This window comes from Oncorhynchus keta, chromosome 13 (assembly GCF_023373465.1).
Source record: "Oncorhynchus keta strain PuntledgeMale-10-30-2019 chromosome 13, Oket_V2, whole genome shotgun sequence".
NCBI classification, from domain to species: Eukaryota; Metazoa; Chordata; class Actinopteri; order Salmoniformes; family Salmonidae; genus Oncorhynchus; species Oncorhynchus keta.
In genome coordinates, this window is record NC_068433.1 from 36,934,555 (window position 1) to 36,953,085 (window position 18,531).

Here is an 18,531-nt window from a genome sequence, read left to right on the forward strand (position 1 = left end):
AAATCCATCCCAAAGGTGTTCGATGGGGTTTGAGTTCAAGGCTCCATGCAGGCCAGTCAAGTTCTTCCGCACCGAACGACAAACCATTTTGGTATGGACCTTGCTTTGTGCATGGGGGAATTGTCATGCTGAAACAGGAAAGCGCCTTCCCCAAACTGTTGCCGCAAAGTTGGCAGCACAGAATTGTCTGGAATGTCATTGTATGCTGAAACGTTAAGATTTCCCCTTCCCTGGAACTACACCATGAAAAACAGCTCCAGACCACTATTCCTCCACCAAACTTTACAGTTGGCACTATGCATTGGGGCAGGTAGCGTTCTCCTGGCATCCGCCAAACCCAGATTTGTCCGTCGGACTGCCAGATGGTGAAGCCCGTTTCATCACTCCGGAGAACATGTTTTCACTGCTCAAGAGACCAATAGCGGCTAGCTTTACACCACTCCAGCTGACGCTTAGCAATGGAAACATATTACATGAAGCTCCCTACGAAAAGTTAATGTGCTGACGCTGCTTCCAGAGGCAGTTTGGAACTCAGTAGTGAGTGTTGCAACCGAGGACAGATTATTTTTTACAAGCTACGCGCTTCAGTACTCTACAGTCCTGTTCTGTGAGTTTATGTGGCCTACCACTTTGTGACGATCCGTTGTTGCTGCTAGATTTTTCCACTTCACAATAACAGGACTTACAGTTGACTGGGGCAGCTCTAGCATGGCAGAAATTTGACGGACTGACTTGTTGGAAAGTTGTCATCCTACGACGGTGCCACGTTGGAAGTCACTGAGCTCTTCAGTAAGGCCATTCTACTGCCAATGTTTGTCTATGGAGATTGCATGGCTGTGTGCTCGATTTTATACACCTCTCAGCAACAGGTGTGGCTGTAATAGCCAAATCCACTAATTTGAAGGTGTATGCACATACCTTGGTATATATAGTGTATTATGACAAGATTTTGTGATGTTTTTATTCGTTTTAGACTTCGGGGAGTCTTTTTCCGGCTGTTTAGGCACACCAAAAAAAATTGCGAGGCAAGTCGAAGTTTGGAGCCGAAGTCTACGCCCCTTCGTCTGTGACTGATCAACAGTAGGTAATTCTTCAATGAAGTCTTTGTTGTCATTCAACGAGAGACGACTCGTTTTCATGCACATTTTCTCATAAAAAAATAACGTAAAATTGCGCGACTAAGATCTCTTTGGCAAAAACGTTAAATTTAATGACAGATTTCTTGAGTTTTCTTAGATTAATTCTGACTATTTTGAGGAAGTGTATATGGACAAACAGTACTATTGCCGCTTTATTTCTGGTTTGTCGAGCGAAGGCTTTTAAAGGGAATTATGGGAGCACACTCGCTCGGTTCGACTAGGCGCCAGCTGCACTGAAGTATGCTGATGCCTTTACTGTGACACAGACTGTCTCAGGAGCATGTGGAAAGGAAAGGAGGAGAGGGAGGGACACAGACCGTCATAGGTCCCTCAGAGAAGGGGGGAGATTGTCATCATTCTCAACTATTTTGCAAATGTATTAAATATTAAAGGACTGAATTACATTCTATTTTTTGGTTTTGTTGAGGAAATTAATCTGTTTAAACTCTCTTTTATGGTATACTTTTTCAAGTTGTATAATTATTGATAATCATTTCTCCACCTTGCTACAGAAGCCTAAACTTCAAAGTTAATCTCAGTGCCTAGTCTTCAATTTAGTTACTGGGTTACTATATAAACCATACAGTGACTTCAGAAGTTATTAAGACCCCTTGACTTATTCCACATTTTGTTGTGCTACAGCCTGACTTATGATTAAATATACATTCTCACCCATCTACACACAATACCCTATAATAACAAAGTGAAAACATTTCTTTAGAACATTTTACATTTTGCTAATTTATTGAAAATGAAATACAGAAATATCTTATTTACATGTATTCACACCCGAGTCAATACCTTGTAGAAGCACCTCGGGAAGCGATTACAGCTGGTAGTCTTTCTGGGTAAGTCCAAGAGCTTTGTACACCTGGATTGGACAATATTTGCATTTCTCCTTTGCCAAGATAACCCATACACCTGACAGGTATGCCATATCAAGAAGCTGATTAAACAGCATGCTCATTACACAGGTGCACCTTGTGCTGGGGGTAATAAAAGGCAACACTAAAATGTGCAGTTTTATCACACAACACAATGCTACAGATGACTCCGGTTTTGATGGAGCGTGCAATTGGCATGCTGACAGCAGAAATGTCAAGGAATGTTAGATCTAGTCCTTTTATTTTTATCCTAAAAAACTCCCTTGCCGACAACAAGCATAGCCGTAACATGATGCAGCAACCACCATGCTTAAAAATATGAAGTGGGTACTCAGTGATGGATGTCATAAGGTGAATGCACCAATTTGTAAGTCGCTCTGGATAAGAGCGTCTGCTAAATGACTTAAATGTAAATGTAATGTGTTGAATTTTCCCCAAACATTACCCTTGTATTCAGGACAAAAAGTTAATTTCTTAGCCACATTTTTCACAGTATTACGTTAGTGCCTTATTGCAAACAGGATGCATGTTTTGGAATATGCTTTATTCTGTACATGATTCCTTCTTTTCAATCTGTCATTTTGGTTAGTATTGTGGATTAGTAATGTTGTTAATCCATTCTCAGTTTTGTCCCATCACAGCCATTAAACTCTAACTGTTTTAAAGTCAACATTTGGCCTCATGGTTAAATCCCTGAGTGGCTTCTCTGAGTGGTTTCCTTCCTAACCGGCAACTAAGTTAGGAAGGACACCTGTATCTTTGTAGTAACTGGGTTTATTGATAGACCATCCAAAGTGTAATTAATAACTTAACCATGCTCAAAAGGGATATTCAATGTCTGCTTTTTTAAAATTTACCAATGGAGTCTTGGTTGTTGAACCTGTGTTTGAAATGAATTACTGGACTAATTCTATGTGTAGGATACAGAGATGAGGTTGTCACTAAAAAAATAATGTTGACTATTATTGCACACAGAGTGAGTACAAGAAACTTATTATGTGACTTGTTGAGCTAATTTTTACTCTTGAACTTATTTAGGCTTGCCACAACAAAAAGGGTTGAATACTTATTGACTCGGACATTTCAGCTTTAAATGTTTTAGAATTTGTAAGCATTTCTAAAAACATAATCCCACTAACATTTTGGGATACAGTGTGTAGGCCAGTGACATGAAATCTCTATGTAATTATTTGAAATTTGAGGCTGTAACACAACAAAATGTGGAAAAAGTTCAGGGGTGTGAATACTTTCTGAAGGCACTGCACATTACCTTTGTGCCCAGACATAAAATGGCCCCATTTACGAGTTGTTTTCCTCCTACTCAAAATGATTGGGGAAGGGATCAATTCTACACTGTAGACCCTACTTGGATATAAACCCCCACTATGGCAGAACCACACATCTGAGAACACAGGGGTTGTCTTTAATCACTGATGCAGTAGCAGACATTTTCTCTCAATGAGAGAGAAGACATACAGCTTTTTATCATTTCGCTACATTTTAGAGTGTGTGTGGGTGTGAGACTTGCGTGTGTACCGTGTGCGTGCGTGCAAGTGTGTGCCGAGTATGCGTACCGTACGTGTGTGTGTGTGTGTGTGTAGGGGGGTTGGAGATGAAGAGCCAAGTGGAAGATTGAGAGGTCCCTGTAGACAGGTTGTTGGCAGTGATCTTACGGTCATAACTGAGGGGAACAACCGAAGGTTTTTAGCCCAAAAGGTCAACCACTCAGGGTTTAATTCATGTCACGGTCATTCCCTGCAGGCCCGACCATTGATTAGAAAAACTCCAGTCATTCACCACTCAAACCTCCAAAAACTCATATCAGCAAGAATGAAGTCTAGACAGTTATTCCTTATCACAACCCATCATCAGTGGATCCATAGTACAGGCAGCACATACTTCATATCTGCCAGGGCCTGCAGAGCCAGGGCTCAGAAGTGTTTTTAGAGAAAGTAGGCTATGTGATTTACTACGAATAATTCATAGGTAGAAATCAATTGAGTTTTATTTTGCAATTAATTTTTGGTAGGCAGCAGCTCAGTGTTGACTTCATAAAAACTGAACATTTGAGGCCTTCCTGACTGCTGCTCTCTGGGATTACGACCTGGGAATTTGACTGGGTGAGTTCATAAGCAGTCAGAACAGTGATCTTGAGAGTGTATTAAACTTCATAACAACGTCATGAGAGTTTACAGGCTTACCACTTACTGTATGGTCAGTGACTTTATCTTGCCACTAAGGGGCTTCTCCTGCCATTTTGCTTTATTATTACGTGTCATAATGCTCTCTGACTGAATCTACAACATTCACTTTGCCTGTGCGTGTGCGTGTGCGTGCGTGCGTGCGTGCGTGTGTTCTCTCCCAGTCAATAAAGGGGGTAGAACGGTAATTGAAGGAGAACAAGGGTATAGGTACACAATTACACCCCTCTACCCTCCGAGCGCCCCACCAAGACGTTGATGCCACGGTAATTAAAGTGAGTCATCAGGAGAGGAGGGTCAGCTTCCTCTACATCCCATAATGTAGACACACATTTTAGAGACGCAATAAGTAATATCCTGCTATTATTGAATCCTGGTGTTATCCTAACAAGAGAGCACACAACAACAAAGTACATACGTCAACAAGCATCTAAATCAATGGCAGGGTCTGATAGTGGTGGATACAGAGGTACAGAGGAAGCCCTCCATCTCTCCCTTCATAATTTCCTCCCTCTCTCTAACGCCTTGAGGTAAACAAAATAAAAGCCACGGCCGCTGTCAGACCACACACCCAAGGGCGCACGAATTCTGTGTGGCTCGTCGATAGGGCTGGAGAGTTTTGACCACCAGCTAAATTCTAAAGTCCTCATACGACCTTAAGGAAGTAGCTGATTAGTAGAACCAAGTGAAAAGCCAGGGCCGCTCCAGAGCTACTCTGTGTGTGTGTGTGTGTGTGTGTGTGTGTGTGTGTGTGTGTGTGTGTGTGTGTGTGTGTGTGTGTGTGTGTGTGTGTGTGTGTGTGTGTGTGTGTGTGTGTGTGTGTGTGTGTGTGTGTGTGTGTGTGTGTGTGTGTGTGTGTGTGTGTGTGTGTGAAAGAGAGAACGAGATGTGCATGATAAAATATATTAACAAATATATATATATAAAATAATATACATTTATGTAAAATATATATACAGTTGAAGTCGGAAGTTTACATACACCTTAGCCAAATACATTTAAACTCTGTTTTTCACCATTTCTGACATTTCATTCTCGTAAAAATTCAGTGTCTTAGGATCACCACTTTATTTTAAGAATGTGAAGTGGCAAAATAATAGGAGAGAGGGATTTATTTCAACTTGTATTTCTTTCATCACATTCCCAGGGGGTCAGAAGTTTACGTACACTCAATTTGTATTGGTAAAATTGCCTTTAAATTGTTTAACTTCGGTAAAACGTTTCAGGTAGCCTTCCACAAGCTTCCCACAATAAGTTGGGTGGATTTTGGTTCTGCCCACACATTTTCTATAGGATGGAGGTCAGGGCTTTGTGATGGCCACTCCAAAACCTTGACTTTGTTGTCCTTATGCCATTTTGCCACAATTTTGGAAGTATGCTTGGGGTCATTGTCCATTTGGAGAACCCATTTTCAACCAAGCTTTAACTTCTTGACTGATGTCTTGAGATGTTGCTTCAATATATCCACATAATTTTCCTATCTATTTTGTGAAGTGCACCAGCCCCTCCTGCAAAAAAGCACCCCCACAACATGATTCTGCCACCCCCGTGCTTCACGGGTTGGGATGGTGTTCTTTGGCTTACAAGCCACCCCCCCTTTTTCCTCCAAACATAACGATGGTCATTATTGCCAAACAGTTCTATTTTTGTTTCATCAGACCAGAGAACATTTCTCCAAAAAGTACGATCTTTGTCCCCAAGTGCTGTTGCAAACTGTAGTCTGGCTTTTTAATGGCGGTTTTGGAGCGGTGGCTTCTTCCTTGCTGAGCGGCCTTTCAGGTTATGCCGATACAGGACTCGTTTTACTGTGGATATAGATACTTTTGTACCCGGTTCCTCCAGCATCTTCACAAGGTCCTTTGTTGTTGTTCTGGGATTATTTGCACTTTTCGCACCAAAGTACGTTCATCTCTAGGAGACAGAACGCGTCTCCTTCCTGAGCGGTATGACGGCTGCGTGGTCCCATGGTGTTTATACTTGCGTACTATTGTTTGTACAGATGAACGTGGTACCTTCAGGCATTTGGAAATTGCTACCAATGATGAACCAGACTTGTGGAGGTCTTGGCTGATATCTTTTGATGTTCCCATGATCCAGAGCAAAGAGGCACTAAGTTTGAAAGTAGACCTTGAAATACATCCACAGGTACACCTCCAATTGACTCAAATGATGTCAATTAGCCTATCAGAAGCATCTAAAGCCATTACATAATTTTCTGGAATTTTCCAAGCTGTTTAAAGGCACACTCAATTTAGTGCATGTAAACTTCAGTCCCACTGGAATTGTGATACAGTGAATTATAAGTGAAATAATCTGTCTGTAAACAATTGTTGGAAAAATGACTTGTGTCATGCACAAAGTAAATGTCCTAACCGACTTGCCAAAACTATAGTTTGTTAACAAGAAATTTGTGGAGTGGTTGAAAAATGAGTTTTAATGACTCCAACCTAAGTGTATGTAAACTTCCGACTTCAACTGTATGTGTGTTTCCTGTCCTTCATGAGATCACCAAATGAAACACACTCGACATGACTGTCCCTTAAGTGTCCACGGACCACTCCCACATTCTCAAAAATATAAATATTGTTTAATTATTCAAGCTGTTGATGTCCAAGTGTCTCTCTGTGTTCCACCGTTTACATTCAAATCTCGAACACTACAGAGCATAGAGGCAGCGTATTTTATGACCGCCCATAAAACAGCCGACTTCCCGCTCTCCCCCTCTACGAGAGAGAGGGAGATCATGCTGTAGTGTGGATCCACTGTAACCTGATCCTTCAGATCGCCACAGGGGAGTTACGACAGTAACTAGGCTTCTCCAAAACTGCACTCTGATGCCTACCAAACTTGCCAACAACCAATAGCTAATAGTGGGTACTCAGCACCCTGTTGTCTCTCTAATCACTCTGACATGAATGCAAATGCAACAAAATTCAAATCAAACACTTTGTGAGACCCTGAGTTTGAGTGGAATAGGGTTACTTGATGCGCACTGAGTCAGCTCCTCATACCTGGTTTTTATTTAACCAGGTAGGCAAGTTGAGAACAAGTTCTCATTTACAATTGCGACCTGGCCAAGATAAAGCAAAGCAGTTCGACAGATACAACGACACAGAGTTACACATGGAGTAAAACAAACATACAGTCAATAATACAGTATAAACAAGTCTATATACAATGTGAGCAAATGAAGTGAGAAGGGAGGTAAAGGCAAAAAAGGCCATAGTGGCAAAGTAAATACAATATAGCAAGTAAAACACTGGAATGGTAGTTTTGCAAAGGAAGTATGTGCAAAGTAGAAATAAAAATAATGGGGTGCAAAGGAGCAAAATAAATTAATTAATTAAATACAGTTGGGAAATAGGTAGTTGTTTGGGCTAAATTATAGGTGGGCTATGTACAGGTGCAGTAATCTGTGAGCTGCTCTGACAGTTGGTGCTTAAAGCTAGTGAGGGAGATAAGTGTTTCCAGTTTCAGAGATTTTTGTAGTTCGTTCCAGTCATTGGCAGCAGAGAACTGGAAGGAGAAGCGGCCAAAGAAAGAATTGGTTTTGGGGGTGACTAGAGAGATATACCTGCTGGAGCGTGTGCTACAGGTGGGATATGCTATGGTGACCAGCGAGCTGAGATAAGGGGGGACTTTACCTAGCAGGGTCTTGCAGATGACATGGAGCCAGTGGGTTTGGCGACGAGTATGAAGCGAGGGCCAGCCAACGAGAGCGTACAGGTCGCAATGGTGGGTAGTATATGGGGCTTTGGTGACAAAACGGATTGCACTGTGATAGACTGCATCCAATTTGTTGAGTAGGGTATTGGAGGCTATTTTATAAATGACATCGCCAAAGTCGAGGATTGGTAGGATGGTCAGTTTTACAAGGGTATGTTTGGCAGCATGAGTGAAGGATGCTTTGTTGCGAAATAGGAAGCCAATTCTAGATTTAACTTTGGATTGGAGATGTTTGATATGGGTCTGGAAGGAGAGTTTACAGTCTAACCAGACACCTAAGTATTTGTAGTTGTCCTCGTATTCTATGTCAGAGCCGTCCAGAGTAGTGATGTTGTACAGGCGGGTAGGTGCAGGTAGCGATCGGTTGAAGAGCATGCATTTAGTTTTACTTGTATTTAAGAGCAATTGGAGGCCACGGAAGGAGAGTTGTATGGCATTGAAGCTTGCCTGGAGGGTTGTTAACACAGTGTCCAAAGAAGGGCCAGAAGTTGATGCCTGGAATTAAATAAGTGTTCCTATAAACCCATGTTGTGCAACATTTCTATAGACTATGCCATGTAATTGAGAAAACAGAGATTTGATGGCCTCTATTAAAAAAAATAAGGATCCCATCAGCTTCCTATAGGCTAGGCCTACTATATATTTAGTTTGAAACTTTCCTAATATTAAGCACACTGCTTAATATACAACTGGAGTAGCCTACCTGGCTGGCAAGAAAATGAACTGCAGGAAAAGCGTCCTGCATTCACTATTCAAGTGCAAACGGATGATGTATTTTTTTATCGTGTCCCTGTTCCGACAGGTGCATGATAACGGCCCATTCAAAACGGTCCACAGGAGTGCTGGCCCATATGGACTCCAATGCTTCCCACAGTTGTATCAAGTTGGCTGGATGTCCTTTGGACCATTCTAGATCCACACGTGAAACTGTTGAGCGTGAAAAACCCAGCAGGGTTGAAGTTGACACAAACCGGTCCGCCTGGCACCTACTATCATTCCCCATTCAAAGGTACTTACATTTTTTTGTCTTAACCATTCACCCTCTGAATGGCACGCATAACACAATCCGTGTCTCAATTGTCTCAAGGCTTAAACCTTCTTTAACCTGTCTCCTCCCCTCCATCTACACTGATTGAAGTGGATTTAACAAGTGACATCAATAAGGGATCGTAGCGTTCACCTGGATTCACCTGGTCAGTCTATGTTTTGCATACTCAGTGTATAGTGCACTACTTCTGATTAGAACCCATAGGGATCTGGTCAGACATAGGGAGTAGGGGTGCCATTTGGGAGATAACCAAAGGCAGTAACATGTCCTTACAAAACGCCTTCCTTGGCTCAGTGCTGTATTATACCGTACGTGGCGGAACAAAGGAGAGATGTTTGTTAGATAACCTACCTGTGGCCTAGGGTGTACTAGCGTTTAAGCAGCTCCCTCTGGAGCACATGTACAATAAAACAAAATAAAAAATAAAAAATAACAGGCTACCTTAGATGATGCACTGCTGAGGCAAAGGAACACAATGCAGGACACATACACCTGCTTCCTACATGGAACCAGTCCTTCAGTGCCGCAGTCATTTTTATCTCTGCGGTACTTCATGGATCAACTCATGTCATTGACCAACCGCCAGTTTATAGAAGTCAACCGTCAGTTTATAGTCAGACAGAAAAGCAGCAGACACTGTGGCCCTTCAGGGCCAAGCCACAGAGTTCTGCACCATTGTCCTACTGCAGCCTTTCAGAGGCGAGCTAGGTCGTACAATCTGAGGGGAGGGATGGGAAGAAGTCGGGGAGTTATAAAGGATGGTTTGTTAACAAGGCTTTTGTTTAGTAATAGTTCAGTGGTGTTGAGGCACGGGCTCATTGCTCTGAGCTGCTGACAGACCGAGAGAGAGATTGAGAGATAAAGAGCCAGAGGCACAGGCCACAGAGGAGAGGACTGACAGAGATGGATGACCTCCGCTGGATAGGGTCTTATGAAGGAACACAATGGGAGAATAATACACACACGTTGCGGCTGTGAGTGAGTGAAATGTGACAATTTGTGTGAATGCATGTGAGTGTTTTGTGTGTGTTCCGGCGCGCGCACAGTATGTGTGCGTACGTACGCGTGTGTTTGTACCTGGTAGGTGTCCCAGAGGCGTATAGTGCAGCGTAACGGCAGCTCTCTCATCAGCAGGTTGTTCATCCAACGGAAGGCAAACTGGAGATACTCCACTTCATACTGCTGCATGTGGACATGCACCGTTTCTGAAACACACGAATACACACAGACTCGTTAAACTGAAACACACACACACTTCCGTCAAACAATGATCCTCCTGTGGCTCAGTTGGTAGAGCATGGCGCTTGTAACGCCAGGGTAGTGGGTTCGATTCCCGGGACCACCCATACGTAGAATGTATGCACACATGACTGTAAGCCGCTTTGGATAAAAGCGTCTGCTAAATGGCATATATTATTATTATTATTATATTATGATCAACGCACGCACATACAGTATGCACACACACGCCCGTCAGACACTGATGAACACACACATGCGCGGTTCACATGGACAGCCGCTGATAATCTTCTGATATCCACAGCGCGCACACACACACACACACACACACACACACACACACACACACACACACACACACACAATTCTCTTTCCACCGATTATGGCTGGGCGGTCAGAGACAATACAGCAGTAATTGCATAGCTGTCAGTGGACCTCTCAACGAACATTAAAGCTCCTATAGAGCTAGGGAGAAAGACAGCATTATAACAGTGTGTGTTGCGTGCAAGCGTGCGTATTACTGGGAGCGATTGACACTGGGAGCAGGGTGGGAGAGACGAAAGACAGCAACCAACCAAGCCGACTTGTGCTATAGTAGACTAATAGCTGTCATACAGCTAGGGTATTTATCAACAGATATGATTAAGTAGTACCAATCTTGACTGCATCAAACCCGGGAGAAGCGAGTTTAAGGGTTGAGGGTACAGTACATGCGCTTTCTCATCCAACAGTTAAAAATAACTCCATTCAGAATATTAAGTAGCAGCCTTACCTGTTGGCTCTTGGTCGTTGTATTCTATACCTCTCTTTTAACTTTTCATTTAGACATTTTAATTATATCTTCCATTGATTAGATACACTATATACGCAAAAGTATGAGACACCCCTTTAAATTAGTGGATTCGGCTATTTCAGCCATAGACAAACACTGTAGAATGGCCTTACTGGAGAGCTCAGTGACTTTCAACGTGACACCGTCATAGGAAGCCACCTTTCCAACAAGTTAGCTTGTCAAATGTATGCCCTGTTAGAGCTGCCCCAGTCTACTGTAAGTGTTGTTACTGTGAAGTGGAAAGGTCTAGGAGCAACAATGGCTCAGCCGCGAAGTCGTAGGCCACACAAGCTTACAGAACAGAGCCACCGAGTGCTGAAGCGCGTATAGCGAGTAAAAAGTGTTGCCCTCGATTGCAACACTCACTAATGAGTTCCAAACTGCCTCTGGAAGCAATGTCATCAAAAGAACTGTTCATCAGGAGCTTCATGAAATGGGTTTCCATGGACTAGCATCAATTATGTTGTAGACGATTCTGTGCTTCCAACTTTGAGGTTAGTCTGTTAAAATGACACATACCCGAGACCCGCAACAATCATATCAGATCCGACCCGTTACATTATTTACAGTTCTGTGTCCGGAACGACTCGTGTCCCGGATTAGGTTTTGTGAAGACCTCTAGTGTGCATAAATCTGAGACTCTGACACAGCTAATCAGTTTGTTTGCATCAACAGAGTGACCAGGGGAGTGCAACTAGTTTTTCTTCACACACAATAAATGAATGCAACACATTCAGCAGAAAATAGCTTCATTTTCATCAGATGAAAAGAGAAGTGCCACACTTTTTAGCCAGCAGCCACACATAAGTACATTAGCTTACAGGGGGAAAAAAAACATTCATGGCCATCGATTCCTCATGTTTATCATAGAAGAATGTAGCCAGCTACATTTCCTAAAGTTTTGCATGAAGTTCATCTTGCATTTTAACTACCTGGAGAAAAGTACGCATTAACGTGACCCCTGCTGTACCCATCACGATTCACTTCGTTTGTCACCCGACACATGTCAAGACACTTCACATTAGTTCGTTCTCGCACGCACGCACACCCACACAAACACTCTCAGAGGGTGAGGTAAACAGTGAACACTTTCCCCTTTTTCGCTCTCGTCTCCACAGTTTAATTATCACATAGCTATGCTCCTGCGTAAACAACTTAGGCCTACCCTCATTAACAGTGAATAAATCACAGTAATATATCACTTCCAAACAGCTTCCCTAATAAGAGGCAAGAAACACTTTAGAGGAAATAAATAAATAAAACATCTTGAAATTAAACTTCTCACATGTAGTCAGAGGAGTTGGCTTGGCTAAAGTACACTCAGATCTGGTACCAGGCTAAGACTAATGTTAAGAAGATTAGCGAAACCATCCTACTATGTGTGTGTGAGAGAGTGGAGAGAGTGTGAGTGAGTGAGACACAGAGAGAGACTGAGTAGTGAGTGAGTGAGAGAGAGAGAGAGAGTTGTCTGAGTTCCTCCTGGTCCCCTGGAAGTTAATTAGTTAGTTATTGTTTATCTGTTCTAGAGCCAGTAGGAGAGAGGAACAGCTGCTATAGCTGGGGAAGGAAGAGAGAGTAAGATTATTAATGTTTGCTTCAGTACTACGGAACCACTCTTTCTGCTCCCTCTCTTTCTGCAATAGAGAACATTATTTTACTCCGTTTACAAACCCAGGGAGGAGGGAACCTGCTTTTTTTGGGGTTGAGGGTGAATTCAGTCAAGCCTGTGGTTGAAATTGTTTGCCCCAAAAAGTACTTTACCAGATCAAAATCAAAGTCAGTGGTAATTAACTCGTGAATTCTGTTTGCGAGTAGTCAGACTATAATATGGTAAAGAAGATGCAAGTTTTAGCAGGACTGTTTGTTTAGTAGAGAGTTTTGTAGCGAATTCAGCATCTGGGCAGACTCCGACTGGCAGCGCAGGGCCTGCTAGGTAGATTTGGGTTGCGGGAGGACAGTTGGAGGTCAGGGGTCAGAGAAAAGACAAGTGATGGCACTGAGATGCATTCTGCTGAGCTCCACACTTCTCCCTGACTTCTGCTCTCCTCCATCTATCCAATAATTACATCTGCGCAGTGACCCTCTCTTTCTCTTTCCGCATTCTCTCTCCCGCTCTCGTGCACGCTCTTTGTCCCTCATCTCTCTCCTCTTTCTTTACTCCTCTCTTTCCCCCCCTCTCCCTCCCTCTTAGCTACGTTTTCCGTGTGCATGCCATGTCTGCATGGGTTCTCTGCGGAGCTCTTTCTATTACTTTACCAGACCTCCAGTACTCTGACAGTACTCTATAGAAATCATTTTCCATGGCATACAAACAGCGTGTCTTTTTGCGTCTGTGACAGCTCTGCTGTAGTCCTTGTCATGTTTCAGTGTCAGGCAAAGTTGATTACATAAGGAGATTGATAAGACAAACCACAAAACGGTGCATCCTATATTCTTGAGTGTGTGTGTGGGTGTGTCTGTACTCTATATCCCAGGATGACAGTGTCTGTATGCCAGGCTACCAGTTCTTTCTCTCTGTGCTCTTAGTGATGGAATTTGTCACAACATCAGGAACGCGTCATTCAGTGCATCCTTCAATCACACACAGGGCTACAGCACTGACGACTATGATTTAAACCATCGACCAGGGACTCCAGTGTCCAAGATCAAAGTCAAATCCAGCTATAAAGAACAAATCTCTTCAAAGCACAATAAACACATAATTTTTTGATGCCAATGAATTAATGTATATTTGAGTTGCTTTTATGGTAAACAATATAGCAATATGCATAAAGCTGCTAAGACGGTAGAGGAAAGCCAAGCTCTATGGCCCTGTGTGAATCAATAGGTTATGTGTAGGTGGACTGAGAGGTCTAGAGGAGATGAGAGGAGCTCAGAGGAGAGGCAGAGAGATCAAAGGTGGGGTGACTGCAGGTTGAATCCTCACAGCAGAGACTTGACTTCAGGACAACATAAAGCTCTGCCATGGACCTGTAATCACAGGCATACTTAAGAGAGTGTGTGAAAGACACACGCAGGGAAGCACGCACAGTCACACAAACACACACACAATCATGCGCATACACACGGAATAATACCATCTAGCATCTTCAAACAAAGGAAACATACAAGGTTTTTCTTCATAGATACACAAGTCAACTGTTTTCCATTAATTCTATTCATACTTCTGCCTCAACAATCGAACCATGGGAGTCTTACATGTACATGATTCAGAGTGCAGAAACCATGCGGTTTCTCTCCTTCATTTGCATAAATAAATTCACCTTTAGCAATTTCCATGCTGATGAACCCTGAATGTATTCTGTATTCACACAGAACAGAGAGAGAGAGATGAGGAAAAATGTACAAACCTTAGAGAGACACACACAAAAAAAAAAAATGTAAATTCATTTTAGGGGGTAGATCAGCTTTAATATTTCAGATAGACTGTAGCTTCCGGTGAACATCTGGTAGAAATCACACGCTTTAGTGTCACAATAAGAAAATGGGGCTATCGTTTAATACTGTGTCGTTAGTTAGAGCGAAGCTCCTGATTGTTACTAAAAGCACCCGGCGATGGATCTGCCTTTTGGCTCCTGAGTAGAGGGGATTAAATTAATTGCATAATGAGGGGAGCAGGGGCAGCCAGGGGTGGAGAGGTGAAGAGTTCCACAGATTAGAGACGGCTCTGTTTTAGCTATAGAGTCAAAGGGGGGAGATCCCAGGGCCTCAGAGAAAAGATCAATAGGTTAGGAGGATCCAGATCAGGACTAAGTGACTAGAGAGTTAACTTACCTTGTGTCCTATGTCTGACAAGAGTCATCTCACGCTACACTACCACTCAACAGCCTAACGGTCCAACTGATGGAGCAGCCAATCATAACTAAATGGACATAAACCTCAATACCTGTCTGCATTTCCCAACACCTCCGGAAAACGGTGTCTAACTCACTGACTAATGTCACCTGTAACATCAACTCAAGTAGAAAAATGAAAAGTGAGCATAAAAGATATATTTAGCTGTGGTAGGCTAAACGCATAAAAAAAACGACATCCCCTTCTGGCTTAAACTAGGTTTTTGTTCCCGTCCGTTCTCTCCTGGATTGAAGGTGACCGTTTTCTCCTCCTCATTTATCTAGAGCACACCCTATGCACTACCACCTCAGCGCATTCATTTGAACTGTGAATGCACTCATCTCCATGCCTGGTTCTGTTTAAAGGGCCTGAGAGCTAGGATGGTAGTGTGGGCCGCGACAGAGCAGGGGAACATGGGGGATTACAGGACGAGATAGGGGGCTGTCATCGATCACGTGGAGGGACGAACTCAACACACATCTATATGCACACACACACACCACCTTATCTCTGCTTCAAAGAGATATAGATAACTTAAATTAGTACATAGCTTCCATACTGTACTGCACATACAGGAGCCCATCTTTCTACTCTTCACAAACTCCTTGTAGCATATAACATGTTAATACCCATCTAATCAACACATCAATCAACTTATGAACCCCGTTCTTTAAAAAAAGCACAAAACAAAATGTGCAATCTCGACCACCACGACACCCTGGTCAGGCAGCTAATGACAGACAGCAGTGACCCTAGGCGGCTACTGTGCGGCGAGTGAACACAATGGCATGAGTGACTGATTTCTAAAGCTATAGTGAGTGAACACATTGGCATCGACTCCTTTCTATAGCTCCACACGGCCCAGGCCATCCATCCATCCACGGGAGTGTATTTCTAAAGAGCAGAGAGAGAAGAGAGGAGACAAGCTGCCGCGTCCCTGCATCAGTCGGTCAAACGTAAACAAAGCCCAGAGAGAGGCAGAGAGAAGGAGAAAGGAAATGGAACAGAGGGAGATCGATGCTGTGGGGGGCTTTGTGTGTGATCTGATTCCCATTTCTGTAATAGCCTCACACCAGCCTCTGTATTTTAGAGAAACACAGCCCCACACAAAGGAGGATGAGGATAGAGAGGAGGAGAGATGTGTATTACTCCTGCTGTGTTGTGTGGAGAGGAGATTAGGCCCTGAGAGAGAAGAGAGGAATGCCATGTGGAGGACGAAGAGGAGATTTGAGGGACGCACAGTCCCACACACGGTTAGGGTGCACGCAACCCCGGTCTTAGTCAGAAGTGGTAAAATGTACTCTTCATATTCCGTTTTAACCCTGTACGCCTCTTCAGCTGGAATCTATACATCTCTACACACTGTAGCCTATATTTTAGATGTAGTGCACACGTACAAAGGCATGAATGTCTGAATGGCATGCAATGTTCTTTTCGAACCCTTACAAGAGTAGCATGGCTGACACCAGCTCTCAAAGACACAGCTCATTGTGTAGTCACATGGGTCACGAGGCAGCCAGGCTATTACAAAAGCAGACGTCTTTCATACCAGCTATCGCCATATCATCTTGGCAAATCAACTATAATACTTGAATATACCAAGCTTGAATAACCTCTAACACATTACGGAATCGGAGCGAATCTCCAACATACTCATCTGCCTCAGTGCGCCTATAAAGTATACGCTCCCTGCTCCTTGAAACATTCTGTGGAAGTCTGCAATAAATAATATAGTATAAAGTTAGATATCCAATGAGGGGGGAGTACAGCAGGTACCCCTCCACCCCTCCACTTCTCCTCCCCCGTAATAATGCAGGCCTGTAATAACAGAGCTAGAGGAAGCAGGAAACTGCTACAGGGGGACAGGACCCATTGGCTCCCACTGCCTCTCTGCTCGGAGATGTACAGATGAGATGGTACGGTAAGCAGAGACCTGGTTATACTAGAATAGGGGTAGGCAACCCTGTTCCTGGAGTGCCACAGGTACTGTATGATTTTGTTCCATCTAGGCACCACACCTGACCAACTGAGCTAATTGATCAGTTCAATGATTGCATAAATTCAACACACCTGGTCTTCCAGGTCGGTTAAATCAAAAAACATTTAGTGCCTGCGGCACTGCAGGACTAGGGTCGCCTACCCCTGTACTAAAATAACCGGTGGTTGTTTTTACCCAAGACGGGTCGTGCACCAAAATGTGTTAGTGATTTGTCACCGGCCTATTGGAGGTTGAACGTTCACTCCTCTGCTAAATTCAGCAGGGATTGGTCAGAGAGCCTAGACTATGCTCTCTGATATATAGGCTACTGTACTCTATGGACCTAGTGCTACACAGAGGCATAGAAAAGGGAGAGTTCTTGAGGCATCGTGCCAAACCGTTTCCTCTCTCCACCCCTGCCGATTTGAGAGGCAAGTGTGGGTGGTTGAGGGTCCAGGGAGGGCTGTGCCCTCCCGCTCTCTCTATTCCTCTCTGTTCTCTCTCTATTCCTCTCTGTTCTGTTTCCTCTTCTCTCTCTGGTCTCTCTTTACCCACGGTGTGTTTGTGTTTTTCTTTCTACTCGCTCGCTCTACTCTCTCTCTCCTTTGCTCTCTGTTTGAGGGAGATAAAGGCAGGTGAGCTGGCAGTGTTTGGGCTGAAGGGCAGGCAGGGAGAGACTGAAGGACGGACCTGAGCCGCTGATACAGAGCAGACGAGTCACAGGGTAGGACGGGACGAAGCGTTTATGCACTCAGACACTGGGGGTGAGATCAGCACCACTTCACCACCTCTCCCCTCCATCACAGGTGGTCAAATTGGACTGGATCAGCCAAGGTATAAGGAATTACAAGACTCTGTGGAGGCCGTATAACACAACAACACAGATCAGTTTCTGTATTATCATCATCATCAGGTGGGGATCAGTTTCTCATGTCATCACATATTTGCTATGCATGTAATTTAATCTATCAGCATCACTGCAAAGGACGATGCAAGGTGAGATCAATTCACCATTACACTGTCAACTCGTAAGGCACCTTGAGAAGCCCTACAAAATGCAGCATCGTTAGTATCTAATATAATTACAGGGGCCAAATGAGAAAATACCTCTTCATACAGTGTAGTCTGGGCAGATATTGTGGTTGCTGTTCTAGCATGATGTGGCTATTCAGCTGTATGACCACAATCTGTCTTTGCTGATGGCATCACGAGTGACGGACAGTTTAAGTCTTTCTCTCACACCACCTCCGCGCCCTCCTTCCACTCCCATCTTTCTCTGTCGCGTCCAGACGCTCCGCTGTGCTTACAGACATTATGTCAGGGAAGGCTGGCAGGCTGGTCAGATTCCGTGATGTCCCTGTGGTGCTAAGATAGCTCCTTCCTTTCTGTCACCTGACAGAGCAGAGCCATATGGCTGAGGAGCCAGAGGTGTGCTTCAGGAACATGTCTGAACATCAGGGCCACAGCCCATCAAGTAGCACCAATCTGGGAAGGCCATCTTTCAGTGGTACACCTCCAGCCCTGGCTAGCACACACCTTCTAACATCAGAGACTGTGGTAGGTGAAAAATACACAGTGGTAATAGGATCAAATACAAACTGGATTGTGTACCACATAGAGCAAGAGACTAAAGCTGATATGTGTCTCTGA

At 43.7% G+C, this 18,531-nt stretch overlaps 1 protein-coding gene across 1 annotated transcript in view; it reads right to left on the reverse strand.

Annotated features, from left to right (window-relative positions):
* LOC118392255 (TBC1 domain family member 22B-like) overlaps positions 1-18,531 on the reverse strand; it is a 175,246-nt gene that overhangs the window by 39,624 nt on the left and 117,091 nt on the right. Inside the window, exon 12 of the mRNA XM_035784045.2 lies at positions 10,076-10,203. Coding sequence (XP_035639938.1) covers positions 10,076-10,203 — 128 coding nt within the window. The remainder of the gene's footprint in view (positions 1-10,075; positions 10,204-18,531) is intronic.